Source organism: Stegostoma tigrinum, chromosome 10, assembly GCF_030684315.1.
Source record: "Stegostoma tigrinum isolate sSteTig4 chromosome 10, sSteTig4.hap1, whole genome shotgun sequence".
NCBI classification, from domain to species: Eukaryota; Metazoa; Chordata; class Chondrichthyes; order Orectolobiformes; family Stegostomatidae; genus Stegostoma; species Stegostoma tigrinum.
Window position 1 is genome coordinate 73,085,082 of NC_081363.1, and position 19,955 is coordinate 73,105,036.

General features: G+C 43.4%; 1 protein-coding gene across 6 annotated transcripts in view; it reads left to right on the top strand.

Annotated features, from left to right (window-relative positions):
* smoc1 (SPARC related modular calcium binding 1) overlaps nt 1–19,955 on the top strand; it is a 226,136-nt gene that overhangs the window by 171,648 nt on the left and 34,533 nt on the right. For all 6 annotated transcript variants that reach the window (XM_059649276.1, XM_059649277.1, XM_059649279.1 and 3 more), the window contains one exon: nt 7,980–8,085. In XM_059649276.1, the coding sequence (XP_059505259.1) occupies nt 7,980–8,085 (106 nt within the window). The remainder of the gene's footprint in view (nt 1–7,979; nt 8,086–19,955) is intronic.

Below are 19,955 nucleotides of genomic sequence, written 5' to 3' on the forward strand. Positions count from 1 at the left end.
AAAATCAGTGGTGCTGGAAGCAGGTTACCTCAATAGGGCCTTGATCAGGTGGCCTGATGGGCCAAAGAATGGCAGATGGAGTTTAAATTTAGATAAATGTGAGGTGTTGCATTTTCGTGAGGCACACCAGGGCTTGACTTGTACAGTTAATGGTAGGGTCCGGGAGAGTGTTGTCAAACGAGGGGGATCTAGGGGCTCAAATGCATGTTTCCTTAAAAGTGGAGTTTCAGGTAGACAGGTAGGTATTTGGCATGCATGCATCCATTGGTCAATGCATTGAGTATAGATGTTGGGATGTCATGTTGCAGCTGTACAGGACATTGGTTAGACCAGTTTTAAAGTACTGTGTTTGGTTCTGGTCTCCTTGCTATAGGAAAGGTGTTGTTTATCTTGAAAATGTTCAGGAAAGATTTGTAAGGATGTTGCCCGGGTTGGAGGGATTGAGTTATAGGGAGAGGCTGAATAAGCTGCGGCTATTTTCCCTGGAATATTGGAGGCTGAGGGGTGACCTGAAAGATGTTTATAACACCATGATGGGCATGGATAGAACGAATAGACAAGGCCTTTTTCCCAGGGTAGGGGAGTCTAAAACTTGAGGGGAAAGATTTCTAAGGGATCTGAGGGACAACTTTTTCAGAGGGTGGCACATGTATGAAATGAGCTGACAGAGGAAGTGGTGGAGGCTGGTACAATGACAACATTTAAAAGGCATCTGGATGCGTACATGAATAGGAAAGGTTTAGAACGATAAGAGCTAAATGCTAGCAAATAAGACTAGATCAGTTTTGAATGTTTGGTTGGCATAGACGAGTTGAACCGAAGGGTCTGTATCTGTGCTGTGCAGCTCCATGACTGCATGAGTCCCAATCCAGAAGCAGCAGCATGAAATCTAGACTAACACTCTCCGTGCAGTACTGAGGGAGTGCTATACTACTGGAATGTTGTCTCAGCAAAAACTGAATCGTCATCTGCCTTGTCAGAGACTTGTAAAAGCTGAGGAAGAAGGGGCAGAGCAGAAATTCTGTCTCATTTACTGGCCACATTATAATCCTTAGCCAACGTCACTACAATAAAAATGTCTGAGCATTTATTTCATTGCTGCCTGTATGACTTTGCTATGTGCAAATTGGCCGCGACGCTTCAAAAGTACATAATTGGCTATGAAGTATTCGTTGTGAAGTCATCAGACTATACGGAAGCTACTGAAAATGTATTTCATTGTGCAAAGAAACCTTGATTGATTGATTTGATTTATTGTTGTTACATGTATGGTAACACAGTGGAAAGTGTTGTTTTGCATGCTGTACAAGCAGATTGTACCATAAAGTGCATTAGGTGAGCAGAACAGAGTGCAGAATACAGTGCTACAGCTGCAGAGAAAGTGCAGAGAGAGATCAGAATTAACATTTGAGAGGTCCATTTGAAAGTCCGATAACAGCAGGGAAGAAGCTGTCTTGAATCTATTTGCACATGTATTCAAACTTCTACATCTTCTGCCTGATGGAAGAAGGTGGAAGGCTGTATAATGGGGTGGGAGAGGTCTTTGATTATGTTGGTTGCTTTCCTGAAGCAACGGGATATGAATTTTTAGTGAGTGCAGCTGTTTTAAACATGATGTTGGATAGTTCAAACCAATAGCTTTATTCTGGATCGCAGAGATACACAGTATAGTCCCACAGTGACACAGGATGATAACATATTGCTTTAGAAAGAGAGTTATTAAGTGTGAAAGGTACTGCCATGGGAAGCAGTACTTTGGCAACATTTAAATAAAGTAAGAAAGAATAAGCAGCGACAATTAAATTTAATAAATTTAAGATGGTGTGTAGGAACAGAGAGACCTGGCGGTAAATTAATTCAAATCTTTGACGGAGACAGGGGACAGGGCAACTTAATGGAGAAAGCTGTTGAAGAGTATATTGGATCCTTAGCTTCATAAACAGGAGACAGATTACAAATGCAAGGGAGTTATACTAACCATTTATATGCCACTCTTATAACTTTATATATTAGGTTGCACTTGGAGATTTGTGTGCAATTTTCGATACCACACTTTGGGAAGGATGACAAGGCCTGAGGGAAATTAGAAAAGATTTACCAAGGATGAGGGACTTTGGTTAAATGGAGAGACTGAGAAACTGAGGCCGCTTTCCATAGTCTGTGAAGATCTTACGGAGATATAATCAAAGTGTTCAAGAGTTTTGCAGAGTAAATAGAACAGAGTGAAGGAAAACTGTCTCCTGTGGCAGAAGAATTAGTAACAAAAGGTGATTGATGGAAGAGGAGAGATAAGGAGAATGTTTCAAAAGGGAATTGGTGAAATACTTGAAGAGAACATTCTTGTGCAGTTATGGGGAAAGAACAGAAGAACGGGCCAAATAGATGACTCTGTTTTAAACAAAAGAACCTAGCACAGATACGTTAGGCTGAGTGGCCTCGTTCCGTGCTGTACGGTGCTACAATTCTAAACTGGGTGTGTTGGTTCTTTACCAGCAGCTCTTTTGAAACATCAAGCCTATTCCATTGCTGGCTTTATGACTGTGTGAAACACTCTTCCAGCTCTGGTGAACATTACTCCATATGCCACAAGGTAAAGGGAGACGTCAGGTGCTCGGTATTTGATGTCTTGTATCCAAGCTGTTTTTGGTTGAGGATCCTGCTTTAAGGAAACCCAGGATGTGAGTTTAATGGCAAAAATACACGTCTGACATTCAAAACTTCGATAAAGGAACAGAATTAAATTCACAGTGTAATCCATCACAGAGGAATTATTCCATGCAGAGAGCCTTCTGGCACTTTGACAGACTGTGGAGCAATTTGTCCTGTTTTCTCAGCTGAAGGAAGGTACGTAACAGCAGGAGGCAACTTTAGGAGCTGAAAGAGGGAAAATATGGATGAGCGAGTAGAATTGTGGTGTCCAGTATTTTGCATTGGAACATATTGGAGAAAGCACCATTACTATCCATCCTGCTGATTAGGCTGAATGCGTTTTGTCAGACATTCGCCTTTTAGTCTCTTTGATCTTTTCTAAATTGAAAATGTTCAACTAATCTCAGGAAGCCGCCTCATTGGGGATTAGCATGACTTCCTGTATCTATAAGCGGAGATCCTGGATCTTAAATTCCCCTCTTCCTGATCCCAACTCCCCCACTCCCCTGAAACTACCAGCCCTCACAGTCCTTGCAAGCACAAAATCGTGCAGCCATTAAACACTCACCCCCCGAGGTCTCAGTTAATGATACCAGATGGTTGTGTGTGTGTATCCACATGCTCTGTAGCGCTTTGTGAAATTGTACAACATCTGCCGTGAACACAGGGGCAAGCCCTGAAAAAAAGCCCTCAAAGTGGAAGTGGCTTGAGTTGCTGCGAAGGCAGGTGATTTGACATTTATCGGCTGCATTGTGATTTTAGCCTGATGTCTTCTGAAACGTTCCTGAAGCAAATTGCTTGGGCTTCTGGGGGGACTGGATTGACAGATTACTAAAAACGGTTAAACTAGAGACTTTCATTTCTGTGGTGCTTTTCACAACTTCAGGATGCTCCCAAGGTACTTCATGGATGATGGATTACAGGTTGTACCTCCCTAATCTGGCACTCTCTCTGATCCGGTGATCCTCTGTGCCAGTTTATTTTTCCGGCAGTGGCATGTCGTACCTCTGTGGTGATTTTTATTCATATTACTTTTTGTAACATACTTTCCAGCTTGGCTATCCTGGAGGGAGGTGATGGCCTAGTGGTATTATTGCTGGACTGTTAATCTAGAAACCCAGGTACTGTTCTGGGGAGTGGGATTCACATCCCACCACACTAGATAGTGTAATTTGAATCCAGTAAAAATTTGGAATCTGTTTGTTGGGGAAAACCCATCTGATTCACTAATGTTCTTTTGGGAAGGAAACTGCCAGCCATCCTTTTCTGGTCTGACCTCCATGTGACTCCAGACCCACAGCAATGTTGTTGTCGCTTAACTGCCCTCTGGGCAATTAGGGACGGGCAATAAATGCTAGCCTAGTCAGTGATGCCCTCATTCCTGTGAATGAGAAAACAAAATAAAAATGTGTAATTCAAAAATATTTAACCATGAGGAATGTGATTGTTATAAATCAGGGTGAGGTCTTTACTTGAAACTGTTCATGCATTGAATATACTTTCGATGGTGTCAAGGTTTCATCAGGATTTCTTTTCCACACCCTCTGCAGTGCCTTTACATCCTTCCGAAAGTGCAACTGGATGCAATACTCCAACTGAGGTCAAATTAGTGTCTTCTATGAGTTCCACATGATTACCATCTGTTTAATTAGTAACGGGACAGTTTCCAAGTGGGAACCCCACAGGCTGCTGGGATAGGAAAGCTTGCTGGGACTTTCAGCAATCAGGCGGCTGATTGGCTGTCAGCAAAACTTCCGATGGAACTAAGATCCCAGAGCAAGAAAGTCCCGGATGCTGGAGTCACCAGCCAATCAAAAGCCAAGTTCCAGAAATTGGCAAACCAAGGGCAGAGACTGTGACTCCCTTCCCCGACATTCCGACGTGGATGTTCACTGTTGGGAAAGGGAGTTGTTCTTTGGGACGGGGTTTCTGACATCGGGGGTCCTATGAGCAAGGAGGGACAGAGGGTTGGAAGGCAGCTTGGAGTTGCTGTCTGGGCTACCCGCCACCTCATTGGCCTTGCGCAGATTACTGCAGATCAAGGCGGCATCACCCTTACCCACCCACCCACCCATTCCTAACCCGGCAGATGGTTGGCATTGGTTTACTCATGGGCTAGGCCGATGCTTCCTCAGTTACGTCAGCTGCAGACAAGAGGAGGTCCTTAGGCCTCAGTTGGTGGTCGAGTGAGAATGTCAAATTCAGGCCTTGCCACCCAGAGTGCAGGCAGCCAGAGGTGGCAGGTATTCCCTGATGTCAGCTCACCTGATCATCACACCCTCCTTCCAGGTTCAGTCCTCATCCAGGAGGGGAAGGTTCTTGACAGTCATTAATTCCCGTTCTGCACCTTCACAGTTTGAACTTGGACTAATAGGTCCTGCTCCATCTTGTTGTTCCGGATTGACCCAATCTCTCAGTGACTTCGGTTTTGAAGACATCATAACCTGAGCTGATCCGCTCGTTTCTCATAACCCATCCTGCTCACAGTGGCACTCCTTATTCCCTCTCGGAGCATGACAATCCTGTTATGGGAACCGGGAATCAGTAAACCCAATAAAGATTAGGCCTAACCCACTTATTAGGCTGTTCCTCTGTGACCTGGGCAATGAGAACATAAAAACATAAGAAATAGGAGCAGGGGTAGGCCATCTGGCCCCTCGAGCCTGCTCTGCCATTCAATAAAATCATGGCCAATCTTTCTGTGGACTCAGCTCTGCCCGCACACCATAACTGTGCGTGTAGTTTCAGGCAGCTATAGAAAATATTGTGGTGTTTGTCCATTTCCACTCAGCTGTTCTCTGGTTTGATTTTTGTTCGGTTGGATGAAGTTTCTTCTTCCCCACAGTAATGAAGGCTGTTTTAAACTAAAATGATAATTTCATGGAATCTACCAGAGTAACTCTCTTGACCAGGTACAGGTGTGTAAAAGACATGAAGCTTTAGAGAAGGTGCTGAGATTGGATGACCCACTAGTTACAGGGAGGCGGTTGGGATTAAAAATACTTTTGGAAACCAGGGAAACTGCTTTGTGCCCGACCTATTGTCATTTACCGTGCTCTGATGACTCTGAAGCCTTGTGAATAAAACCTTGTGAATACACAGCATTTTGAATTGTAATCTAATACTATTAATGTGCAAGATTGATAGCGTGCGGTTTTTGTACAGCTGCCTCTGTTCTGTGTGCTTACGCCTTTTCACCTGCTAAAGCTTCTCCTTCTACATTACCCTCTCCCCAATATTACCACTCCACCGCTTCTTTTCTCTTACAAAAGGAAACCCTTTGAGTAAAGAGTCAAAATGACCTTTGGTCAGATGATAAGGAGCTCTGTTGCCAAACGCACAATGTCATTGATTGACTATTATCTCGAAAAGTCAGTGGTTCTCATAGGTTTATGCTTTGTTTAGGGCTGTTTAACCAATTACAAGTAAGCAGTGAGCCTGTAGGAAAATATTTACCTGATTATTGCTTTGAAATAATTTCAAAATCAGGAATATATATATACATACAATTGCTCATTGTTGTGAGTGGACTATATTACAGACCTTGCTGAATTTTAAGGTGTTATGTACTGTTGACATTCAGACTGCAATGGCTCCTGTATTTGCTGTTAAGAGAACAGTATTATAACCTTTACCAATTTATATTTGGCGATGATAGGGATTAAGAACTTGATACCATCAGGAAACTCTGTCGCGTAAACAAAGTGCTGTTGACTAAATATTAGTGTGTGACAGCATGACTGGTTAAATAAAATCAAAGATTGATTCATTGAGAAACATAAGCGAAGAGCTGCAGTGCACAATACTGGCATTATTGTAAAGTGTAGGAGGGAATGGTGAAATCAGATAGTCTTGGTTAGGGTGATGTCAGTCTGAGGTTACAAATGTCTGTTGACTGCAGGAAGACTGAGGTGGGGAATTCCTCAGTCGTGAGATCTTGAAGGAAAATTAATTCGGGTGACTTGACTCCATCAGAGCAGGAATGGAGAGAAGAGGAAAAGTGTCGTGAACAGTTTTCCCTGTGGTCTCTCTAACCTCACCCTCATTCTTCAATGCTGGTCAAAAACCCAAACTTCTGTTAAAGCCTTGCCTATTATGAGTTTCTCTGGAGTGGTTCAATTAATGACCAATTAAACACAGGCTGGTCTGCTTCCTGGGTGTCTCTTAAATTTAGGATATGGATGAGAACAAGATTCAAATTTCCACGTACATAAAAGGAGCATTTGAATTCAGGATGAAAAGTGTGGAACTCTATTGCCTATCAATGCGAAAGGCTTAGAACAAAGAACAATACTGCACAGAAACAGATCGTCTGGCCCTCCAAGCCTGTGCTGGCATATTTGCTCTTCCACTCTGAAAGTGTCTTCACTCGCAGGATCTGTACTCATTTTTTTTCTGATGAAGGGTCTAGGCCTGAATCATCAGCTTTTGTGCTCCTAAGATGCTGCTTGGCCTGCTGTGTTCATCCAGCCCTACACTTTGTTATCTCCGTATTCCTCTATTTGCTTTCTATTTGTGTTAATACATTGCAGCACCATCTGCTCCATCCACTCCCATTATGACTGTGTTATATGGACAAAGGGCATGGTCCCATGGTGTAATGGTTAGCAGTCTGGACTCTGAATGCAGCGATCTGAGTTAATATCTCAGTGGAACCTTGCATTTTTGGCATAACTATGTGGGCCGAAGGGCCTGTACTGTGCTGTGCTGTTCTATGTGACTATGTGGTGGGGGAGAGCAGCTTATGACCTTGAAGGGATGATGTCCAACTCTGGGTTCAGCTCAAAGTCTCTTGTCACCAATTCTGTCATTATCAATGTAACTTGTCGCTGGTTGTTAACATATGCCATAAATTGTTCCTCGTTAATTACAAGAGCTCCTCCCGGCTAGACCGGGAGATAGTTTTGTACTATCACACTGAACCAAGCAGATCGCTAGACTTAGAGGTTTGTGGCAGGAAACACACCACTTGGTGAGGGGCACCCTTGGCTGAACTGCTGATGCAAAAGGTACCACCTCAGCAGGTGAAATAGATTATTTATGAAGCGATAGAATTTGAGAGTCAAGTTGATGTGGCCTCTGATTAATTTGTCCCCGTCACTGATGTGATTTGTGCAGGAATGGGATGGATCAGGTGAGAGCAGAGTACGGTTCGTGTCAACTTGACCCTTTTCACCTGCAGCCTATTAACCCTCAGACATTCAGATGGAACGGAAGTGATCTTGAATAAATCACTGTTCTCCACACTTGGGAAATGACATGAAATGCTGCTCATCAAGCACACCAGCTATCATTGCTCGTTATGACTGTTAACCTTTCACCTTTTGCAGGTTGCCCTGGGGCAAAAAAGTTGGAATTCATCACCAGTGTTTTGGATGCTCTCACCACAGACATGGTACAAGCTATTAACTCGCCAGCACCTGCAGCAGGAGGAAGGTACGTGTCTCCTTTCTGCCTGCGTCAAGAGTTCGGAGTGAGCTGACCTCAGGAAATCTCTACTGAGAACAGCAATTGTGACAAATGTTCACATCTCAAACTCTCCATTCAGTCAATTCAAAGTTAAGGATAGGCATGCTCTAATTAAATAGTAGCTGCATCACGAAATAATCTCTCCAGTTCTGCATTTCCAAGTATTTACTTCAGACATGAATGATAAATTTATGTTGTATCATGGAAAATAATAGTTTTGCAACAACTGAATGCAATGTAACTTCTATGCTGGCATTACATCTAAAATGGGTAGTATGGAGGAATTGAGTTGGAAGCATCTATATGTGTCCAAAATCTAGCCAATTGGTCATGCAGCTAGGTAATATCCAGTCATTGAGATGGGTAAAGACTACATTTATGTGATTATCGCACCACTTACTGCAGCACAGTGTTATGGCAAATTATAATTCCTCTTCGTTGTGCGAGTGAGAGACTGCAAGTCATTCGGAATATCGGGAGTAAAATTCATTTTGAGCAGTTTTACATGGCTTTCAAGTTCCTGTCCCATTTTCAAAGAAAAACTGGATGGAACGCAAATGGGAATCCCATTCAGCTGGACTTGTTTTGCACCACTGCCTAAAGACCAACGATGTATTCAGACACTGTGGGAACTAGAGTTGGCCATTTATTACATCCTCGCGACATTCTTGTTTTCTTTAAATCTGATTTCTCCCATTCCTGTATGTTCTGTAAACCCTGCTCCCAATTTTCTTTCTCTGTTCCTTAACGCGGTTGCTCCTGAAGCATCTACCACCAATGTTGACACTGAATTGGTGAGTTTTGTGGTGGAGCGGGGCATTTAATTGGGCAGAGAAGGTTGGTAAGTAGGGCCCTGCCATATTACCATCCCTACCTCATGATGAACCTGAGGATGGAAAGGGCCGTGGATGGCTTTCCCACCCTTCTGCCCGTTGAGACCCTCTGATTGGCTGGCCGATGGTACTTCCTCCCCAGTGTCCTTGGTCTATGGGATGGACCCCTGCTGGCCTGTCGAGTGCCTGATTGGTTATGGGACTTCTCAAAAAAAGACGGCCCAGCCTCCTTTTTGACCCACAGGATTTCTGTCCATCGACTCCAACATCTCCCTGGTGTAGTTCAAAACAGAAGTACCGACATAGTTGAGCTGCAGTATTTAACAGAACAAAATTTGGGATTTCTGAGGATTAACTGAAATTGGATGTTTTACAGTACCTTTTGTTCTGATTCCAATTTGTCACACTTCTGATGTGTGCAAACTCACAATTTTGAGTTGGCAAGTGGTACAAATATGTGAAAAATGACAGTCCTCGAAAGATCGTCTGATCTAACCAGGCAATCCCACACAACTGTGAGACCCAGTGTATCATCAGATTTATAGTGAGGCAGACTTGCATTAGGGAGCTGAAGCTGAAGGAACCCGAGGGGACAGTGACCGTACAGGAAGGAAGTCACCTTGCAGTTTGAGAAGGAGAAGCTGGATTCAGATATAATTAGAATTGAATGAAGGTGATTTCAAAGACATGTGATGGCCAAGGTCATTGCAAAGAATTAGTGGGATCTGAGCTAAATGCGGGCAAATAGGACCAGTTTTGTTTGGGAAACTTGGTCGGCATGGACAAGCTAGACTGAAGGGTTTCCATGACTCTATGACTATCAGTTTAAATACTGAGATAAAGGAGTTGGGAGTTCATGTTGTGGCTGTGCAGGACTTTGGTTAGGCCACTTTTGGAATACTCTGTGCAATTCTGATCTCCCTGCTACAGGGATATTGTGAAACCTGGAAGGGTTCAGGAAAGATTTACAGGGATGTTGGAGTGTTTAAACTATCGGGAGTGGTTGAATAAACTCGAGCTATTTTCCCTGGAGTGTCTGAAGCTGAGGAGTGACCTTTCAGAGTTGTATAAAACCTTGAGGGGCATGAATAGAATGAATATCCAATGTCTTTTCCCTGGGTAGGAGATCCCAAAACTAGAGGGTGTAGGTTTAAAGTGGGAGAGGAAAGATTTAAATGGGACCTAAGGTGTACCTTTTTCACACAGAGGATGGTGCGTGTGTGGAATGAGCTGCCAGAGGAAATTGAGGAGGCTGGTAAAATTACAACATTTAAAAGGTATCTGGAGAGATATATAAATAGGAAGGGCTTAGAGGGATATGGACCAAATGCTGACAAATGGGATTAGATTTATCTAGGATATCTGGTCGGCATGGACAAGTTGGACCGAAGGGCCTGCGGGCATATTGTAAATCTCTATGACTCCATGACTCTAAGTAACCCAGGTTCAGGTTCAAATCCTGCTATGGCAGGTGGTGGAATTTTGAATTTAAAAGAATCTGGGATTAAAAGCCTAATGATGACCATGAAACCATTCCTGATTGTCAGAAAAACCCACTAAGGTTCACTAATGTTCTTCAGAGACAGAAATCTGCCATCCTTACCTGGCCTAATGAGAATCCACACCCACTCTGGGCAATGAGGATAGGCAATAAATACTGGAATTGTACCTCACTCTACTGTTTAAGATCTTCCTAAAAGTTCATCTCTTTGTTGGAGTTTTTGGCTACCTTTCTAGTACCTTTCTCTTTGACTCACCATCTGTATTTCTCTCATATAGCTGGGAAGTATTGTTGGAAGTTCTTTGCCAAAACCAGCAGTTGAAAAGACTGATAAATAGCCACTGCCAAATCTACATCCCAGGGTAGTTAACATGGAGTCCTTAGAAATAATGGATGCATTGGTGGTCATCTTCCAAGTTTATATAGACTCTGGAACAGATCCTATGAATTGGAGAGTAGCTAGTGTAACCTCTTTCTATTTAAAACAGGAGGTAGAGAGAAAATGGGGAATTATGGACTGGTTATGCCTGACATTGGGGAAAATGCTAGAGCCCGTTGTAAAAGATTTAATCGCAGAGCACTTGGAAAGTAATGACAGAATTGGATGCTGTTAGCATGGATTTGTGAAATGGAAATCATGCTTGACAATTATACTGGAATTTTCAAGGACGTCACTTGAACGTTGCTTCAGGTGAGCCAATGGATATTTTTCATTGGCCTTATTGAAAGCCTTCCAAAAGGCTTTCAATAAGGCCCCACATAAGAGGTTACGTTGTGGAATTAAACTGCATGGGATTGGGGCTACTGTACTGACATGGATAGAGAACTGGTGGACAGACAGGAAACAATGAGTAGGAATGGATGGGTATTTTCCAGTTACAAGGGAATCAGTACTTGGACTCCAGCTATTCACAATATACATGAATGATTTAGATGAAGGAATGGAATGGAATGTCTTCAAGTTTGCGGACAGTACAGAGCTGAGTGAGATGTTGAATTAGGGGAAGGATGCAGACTTGCCTCAGTCTAATTTGGACACATTGACTGAGTTGGCAGATGCAGTATAATGTGGATAAATGGAAAGTTTTTCACATTGGTAGCAAAAAACAGGAAGGCAGATTGTTATCTGAATGGCAGTAGATTGGGAAAGAGGAAGATACAACGAGACTCGGGTATCCTTGTGCACCAGTTTCTGGTGAAGAAAATAAGTGGTATGTAGACTTTCACGGTGACAGGATTCATGCACGGGAGTAGGGGTGTCTCGCTGTAATTGTAGGGTGCCTTGGTGAGACCACACCCTGGAGTATTGTGCGCAGTTTTGTTCACTTTATCTGAGGAAGGATGTTCACCTGTGGAAGGAGCGCACCACATATTCACCAGATTGATTCCTGGAGCAGCATAAGGTGAGACTGGATGAGTTAGGACTACATTCACCAGAGCTTGGAAGAATTGGGGTGGGTAGATGTAGGGGGGAAGGCTTAATAGAGATCTTATATAATTCTAAGAGGACTAGACAGAGGAAATGGAGGAAGGTTGTTTCCAATAACTGGGCAATCCAGAACCAGGGGTCACAGGTTAAGCTTGTGGGGGAGGCGATTTAGGACTGAGAGGAGGAGAAATATCTTCACCCAGAGATTGGGATTCCCTGCCACAAAATTTGGTTGAGGCCAAAACTGTGAGTGTTTAAAAGAATAGACCAAGCAGATAAAAGTTAGATATAGTTCTTAGGGCTGAAGGGATCAAAGGTTGTGGGAAATAAATGGGAACAGGGTAATGAGTTGGATGATCAGCCATGATTATATTAAATGGTGGAGCAGGCTTGAAGACGGTCTATTCCTGCTCCTATTTCCTATGCTGCTATGAGCTAAAAAAGCATTTCATGTTCTTTAATTTGCTTTACATATATCAGTAGTGAATAATATGTCCCTCCAAGGTGTTGATGTACACAGAAACCTGGAGGATACAGCCCAGGGCACTCACAAATGATCCTGGCCAGGACATGGTGAGGCAGCTGTGCTAAATAAACGTGAGCATGTCTTGACACGAAGAGGCAGCACACACCTAAGACAAAATAATGTCCAAAATGTGGCAGTCTATATCGCACATCTTGAGCCACACACAGGTACAGGTGATATGTATAAAAAGAAGACAATGTCAGATACAGATAGGTATAATAGGTTATGCAGTTTTCTAAACGCAAAATCTTTAAAATGCTAGATTTTGTGCTTTAATGCAGTTGTATAATTGCTGATTTGTATTCTGCAGCTCTGGCAAAGTTTGCGGATATTGAGTTCTTGGTGAATGGTTGTTGTCACAAGTTTTTCAACAGACTTTGACTGACTTTAAGAGACGACAGTGCACAGGAAGAGTGTGAGAGAGAAAGAGAAAAAGAGACAGGGAGAGAATGAGTTCCAGCTCTCTACAAATCCATTAATCCTCTGTCCTTGCTCTACAAAGCAAACTATGGGGTCTAGGCCCGAAACGTCAGCTTTTGTGCTCCTGAGATGCTGCTTGGCCTGCTGTGTTCATCCAGCTTCACACTTTGTTAGCCAAAACGTAATCTCTTTAACAACCTTCCTATAGACTTTCACATGTCTAGTTAATGAAGTAGATGGCTACACTTTCCCCTCCATCACACCGCACTCTTACCCCATCCCTCAATAATGAGCAGAGTTCAGATAAGAAAAGAGGTGGTAGCATAATGATGATGTCACTGGGCTAGCAATCCAGAACCCAAATTTAATGTTCTGGGGCTGAGGGATCAAACCCTGCCGTTGTAGATGGTGAAATTAGAATTCAAGGAAACGTATTGAGTAAAAGAAGTAGACTAATGGCACTCTCTGCCAGTTGTCAGTTGTCATTTTATTAAAAAAAACATTTGGTTCACTAATGTCCTTCAGGGAAGGAAATCTTTTATCCTTACTTCCCCTGGCCCACAGTTTGTCGTTGACTCTTAGCTGCCCTTTGGCAATTTGAGATGGCCTCATGAACGGCTAATAAAAACAACCTTGTCAGGCTGGATTTGTGGGTGGGAAAAGCTCCGACCTGTGTTTTCTTGATTTGGTCCAATGATTGAAAGTGGATCGTGGGTGGCGAATCTTGAGGATGTGTGATTTTAAAGGGGTCGATGACCCAGTCTGGATTCAAAGATGCAGCAGGGTAAAGCGAATGGGGCTTTGGAGAATTGCTGAGTCAGTGGGATCAAAGTCAGAAGAGGAGAAACTTGACAGGAAATGATTTAGTCATGAGCATAGCTTTGGTGGGAAGCATCAATGTGTGAGATTCCATCTAAGGATTTGGAGATGGTAAAGCAGGTTCACAGAAGTGCATGACATGCCACCATAAAGGAATTGTACTGAAACTCATACAAGTAGCTGTGAAAGGGAGGTGATGGCTTAGTGGTATTATTGCAATCTGTTAATCCGGAGACCCGAGTAATGTTCTGGGGGCCAGTATTCGACTCCTGCCAAGGCAACTGGTGGAATTTGGATTCACTTTAAAAAGGCCTGGAATTAGGAGTTGAATAATGACCATGAAACCATTGCTGACTGTTTGAGAGATTGATCTGGCTCACGAACATCTCCAGGGAAGGAAACTGACATCCTTACTTGGTCGGGCCTGTATGTGACTCCAGACCCACAGCAATGTAGTTAACTTTTAACTGCCCTTTGGGAAATTAGAGACGGAGATTAAAAGCTGGCCCAGCCAGGGATGCCCATATCCTGTGAGTGAATAAAACAAAAGAATCAAGCCAATGTAATGGATAATTCAGGAATTCATGGCCTATTCCACACCTTTAGAATCTCCGTACCATCATGGAGCTGAAGTAGTGTGCGAGCAAAGAAAAACTGTTCATGTTTTGATATTTATCTTGGAGCCTGTGACTCTGAATGAAGTCAGTTCCAACCACTCCTATTACTCATGGGAATAGCTATGATGAATAATTAAAACAAAACACAAAAGTATGATTCAGTAAAACTCAAGGCTGCAACAGCACAGAAATTCCTGGTCATTTTGGGCTCACTTCTAATGTAAATGCAATGGATAATAAATTGTGAACCAATGTTGGCAGGCATTCTGTACTGTTTTCAGTGGAGGGTCTTAGAAATGGGATGTTGAAGCAGGCTGAAGTATTGTAAAAGGTGGAATTGTTAATCAAATGTAAAATTATTCCAGTTCAGGCAAGATAAGACTGACACTGTACAGTCTCACCACAATTGGTTTCAAGTTAAGAATCTGTTTGCAAGTAATATTTCATTGATTTCATCTGGAACAGCTAGGAAGCTGTGTGAATTACATCATCACCTTGAACCCTGCACAGCCCAGAACATAAGTGAGTTTTAGTTGACAGGATTGCTCAGAAAAGTACCTTCACGGTTTACAGTGCTTCCCTACGGGGATGAAAGGGTAGTCGTAGATGTTTCACTCTACAGTGACGAAAATTTTCATTGACTTACAAAACATGTCTAAAGCTATATGTAAAGGCAGAATTGTTCATTCTGCAGGTGCTGTAAAAAATGATAGCACCGATGTCAGGCCTCACTGGGGCAGCACGTTAGAAATCGATCCCCGCTATTCCTGAAGCTGTCACAGAAGTTAAAGTGCACAAAATTTGCTGATCTTTCAGACGTAGGCCCTCAGAATGCATGGGCCAGGTTTCTGTGCTCAAAAAGAAGTACTATTTATTAAAAATAGTTAAAACTCTTGCCACAGATAAACAGTCTTAAACAATCAGCATATAACACTACAAATGAATGCTCTAATCTGTTCATAAACTACAGCACCCCCTAACACACATATGCAAACACGCACACACGCATGCACGCACGCACACACACACACGTGCATACACACACTCACACATACATACAAACACACGCACGCACACATACAGAAAAAATTCTCAGAGATAAAACTGGGACAATAGTTCAGTAGTCTTTATTCTGTTGAGTTTTTATTTATTCATTGACAGGATGAGGATGTTGCTGGCTAGGCAGCATTTATTGGCCATCCATAATTGCCCAGAGGGCAGCTCAGAGGCAACCACAGTGCTGTGGGTCTGGATTCACATGCAGGCGAGACCTGATAAGATTGGGCAATTTCCTTCCCTCAAGGACATTAGTGAACCAGATAGATTTCTTCCAGCAATGGTTTCATGGCCATGATTAGATTAGACACCTAATTCCAGATTTTTAAAAAAATTGAATTCAAATTCCGCCATCTGCCATGGTGGGATTCAAGTCCTGGTCCCTGGAACATTACCTGGGCCCCTGAATTAACAGCCCAGTGATAATACCACGAGGCCATCACCTCCCCTTGGTTCTTGTTGATAGGAAAGATTCTTCTCAGCCTGAGATAGTGAGAACTGCCACTACTGGAGTCAGAGATAACACAGTGTGGAGGAACACAGTGGGCCAGGCAGCATCAGAGGAGCAGGAAAGCTGACGTTTCGGGTGGGGACCCTTCTGCTGTGTTCCTCCAGCACCACCTATCTCTCCTTCTCACCCTTCCTTTCCTGAATGCTTCCACTGGTTTTCAAGAGGCACAAGTTGGCTGGTTCCCTTTGTAAAGAACTCTGACTTATCAGTTGAGAAGAGACAGCTTACTGCAATGCCGAAGGAAACGTAAGCACATTTTCTTCAGCTTTGCAGTGGGGTTTGATTGCAGAGAACAGACCCACAGCCCCTGGGCTGCTGGAGACCTGATCACTGCTTCCTGCATGAAAGCAAATACGGCCGATGAATACAGAACATCTTGGTTCCAATATGGAGTTAGTAAGAACTGCTGATGCTGGAGTCAGAGATAACACCGTGTGGAGCTGGAGGAATACAGCAGACCAGGCAGCATCAGAGGAGCAGGAGAGTTGACGTTTCGGGTCGGGACCCAAACTCTGAAGAAGGGTCCTGACCTGAAACATCAACTTTCCTGCTCCTCTGATGCTGCCTGGTCTACTGTGTTCCTCCAGCTGCACACTGTGTTACCAGTTCCAATTTGTCCACTGGGTTGATGACAGCTGGGTCAAACAATTTGCACAATGTCAGGATAATGCTTTACAAAGCATGCAGCTATCCTTTTAAAGACACCTGTTTTAAAACCATTCCTTCGTGTTTCAGTCCACAATTTTAAAAGGTGCAAAAATAAAAGAAGATGTAGTCTCTACACCAGGTACATTGAAAGTTTCCCAGGACAAATGGAGCATTTCTCATCTTTGTGTAGTGGGGGAAGGAGGAGAAAATATTTGTGCTGTATTGGAGGAAGTTGGATGGAGCTAAACTGAAATCTAATTGAATGAGCTGAAAGAGATAAATTTGGAATTTTGGGAGACAAAAAGACTTTTCAGAAATTTGGCGGTGGTGGAAACACTTAAGAAAAAGATCTATGTGTCCGTTTTAAAGGGCATTGGTCAGACTGTGTGTGGAGTATGCAATATTATGTAAGAATACACTGGCCTTGGAGTGGTATCTGACTCACTAAAATGATACAAAGGTCTAAAAAACAGTTAGATGCATCTGATTGCGTATTGAAAGCTTGTATGCCCTTGAGTATGGGAGATCGAGGGGTGCTCACAGCAATATGGCGATATAAGAAGGAACTGCACACTATGGAGAGGAAGAAGCTATTTTGTCTGGTGGAGAGATCAAGAATAAGAGAACACACCCTCAAGGTTGGAACTGAACTACCTCGGACTGAAACTGTGCAGTGGGTTCTTCCACAAGGGACCAAGGATATTGTTAGGATGGGGAGTGTGTGCATTTGAGTTCTGGGTGGAGTGTAATTAGAGTTTTTGACACTGAAATCTATTTTCATTAAGTAAGCATTGGCCATACTAAATTGCCCGTGTTGTCTAGGGATGTGTAGGTCATCCATGGGAAATGCAGGTTTATAGAGATAGGGTGGGTCTGGATGGGATACTGTTTGCAGGGTTGGTGTGGACTCAATGGGACAAATGGCCAAATTCTACACTGGGGGGATTTTATGGTTTGAGGGGAGATGGTGCTTCCTAATGGCAGATGAACGTTACGGGGGCCACAATGTAGCATTGACTTCCTGCTCTTGACTCGAAGGGCCCATTGCCTTCTGCTTGTCTAGAGTCTCAAATTTTTGAACTAATTCCTGTCTATTTTGTGACGGGGAGAAATTAGTCTTTGTGTTTCAGTGAAAGGAGTATAGAGATTAGATGATTTTACACCAAGGAAAACATGATCATTGGGCAAGGCACTATGGGATGTCTCCAGGCCCTTATAACACTCAAGGGTCTGGTTTGCATGCACTGGGGATCGTAAGAGGAGAAAAGAAAAATATTTAAACATGGGACCAAATAAAAAAAAACAGAATTGAAGGAATGTTTATATGGAACATGCCAGAGACTTAACATAGTCCAGGGCACCGGGACTAGTGGTGATGTTAGACTAATGAAATTGGAAATGCGGGGAATGGTATTAAAAGAAAACTGCCATTTGTTTATTAAAAACGGAGTGATCCGCTGGGCATCACATAAACTGTGCAGCATAAGTTTTAAAAAAAACACTTCCGTAAAAGGCAGCCTGCATACCAGACAGCAGAACAAGATGAGACAGATCTTGAAACTTTCAACAGTGAAGCCACACCGGAAGGACTGAACTCTGGCAGATGCTCACCTGCACTTGGTGAAATGGGATTCACTCTGCTGAATGGCAGGCCATTTCTAAGCAGCTGCACTCGTAGGGCACTCTGGACAGGGAGTTGTGGATGAGCAGAGCTCAGTTAAGTTGTAGACCTATGTCTTGCTGACTGTTGCTCCCTTCATGCTGAAAATGTCCAATTGACAAATTGGAACACACACACACACACACACACACACACACACACACACACACACACACACACACACACACACACACACACAGAGTACACTTCTGTGCACACACATGCACACGCGCACACAGACACACACACAAAACATGCACAAACACAAAACACAGACACAGACTCACACACACACCACGCACACACAAAACACACACACAAACACAAATACAAACACAAAACACAAGACACAGACACACACACACACACACACACACACACACACACACACACACACACACACACACACACAGAGTACACACAACACACACAGACTGGCTCTGTCTCACACACACACACACACAGACAGTCTCTCACACACCCAGGCGCACGCGCGCGCGCACACACACAGACACACACACACGCGCAGACTTCTGTGCACACACATGCACACGCCCACACAGACATAGACACAGATACAGACACACACACACAAAACACGCACAAACACAAAATACAGACACACACACACACACACACACACACACACACAAAACACAGACATGAAGGTGTCACTGATCTGGTGCTAATACTCTGGGGATGTGGGTTTAAATTCCAATCCAGCAGCTGGTGGAATTTGAACTTAGTTGAAAATTGTAAGATTAACAAGCTGTTCATTATAATCAGCAATTGTTGCAAAACCCCATCAGGTAAACAAATGCCCTTTTGAGAAAGGATTCCCCTGGCAGGTACAGTACAACATGGCTAAGTGGGAAGTTATACACTAGATTGCAAAAAACAGAAAAGCAGCACATTATTAAGATGGTGATATATTGAGTAGTGTGGATGTACAAAGGGCTCTGGGTCTGCGAAAGTAGACAGCCCAGTGCAGCAAGCAATTAGCAATTAAGCATACTGGCCTTCATTGCAATCAGATTTGAGTTCAGAAATCGGGGTATCTATCTTATTACGGTTACCCAAGGCATTGGTGAGACTACACGACGGGTGTTGGATGCAGAGCTGGTCTTGCTACTGAAGAAAAGAGGGAGTGCAGCGGGGGTTCACGTGACTGATAATGGAAATATCAGGACGGACCTATACAGCATTCTCTTTTCTAGCTGCATGGAGCTCTGAGGTTTCCGTGTGGTGGCATCTTCTGGATGCCTTGATTGACATATCGATGCTGATTATCATGCACAGAGCGTGTGAAGGTGTGCAGTTCAGCGGGAATGTTGTTCCCATGAGGGGAGACTTGTTCAACTGGGCTGTTACAGCTGAGAAAGATGAGAGGGAATTGGATTGAAATGTCTAAAACTGTGAGAGGGCTGGACAGACTGGAATCAGGGAGGATGTTTTCTCTGGTAGCAGAGCCTAGGATCAGGGGGTATAGGCTCAGGAAATGAAGTAGGCTATTTAGGAATGAGGTGACCAAACGGTTTCTTCACTCAAACAGGAATTGTGGAATTCGTTACCTGTGGAGGCCAAGTCACTGATTTTATTCAAGAAAGAGATGGATAATTGTTGCGATATTAAAGACAACAGGGGGTTTGGGAGAAAGCGGGAATTTGGTGTTGAGGTAGAGGATCAGCTGTGATCATATTGAATAGCAGAGCAGGTTCAAGGGGCTGAGTGGTGTACTCCCTCTAATTTCTATGTCTCTGCTTTTACCTTGCCTGACCTATGTGTGCCTCCAGACCCACCAGCAATCTGGCAGACTC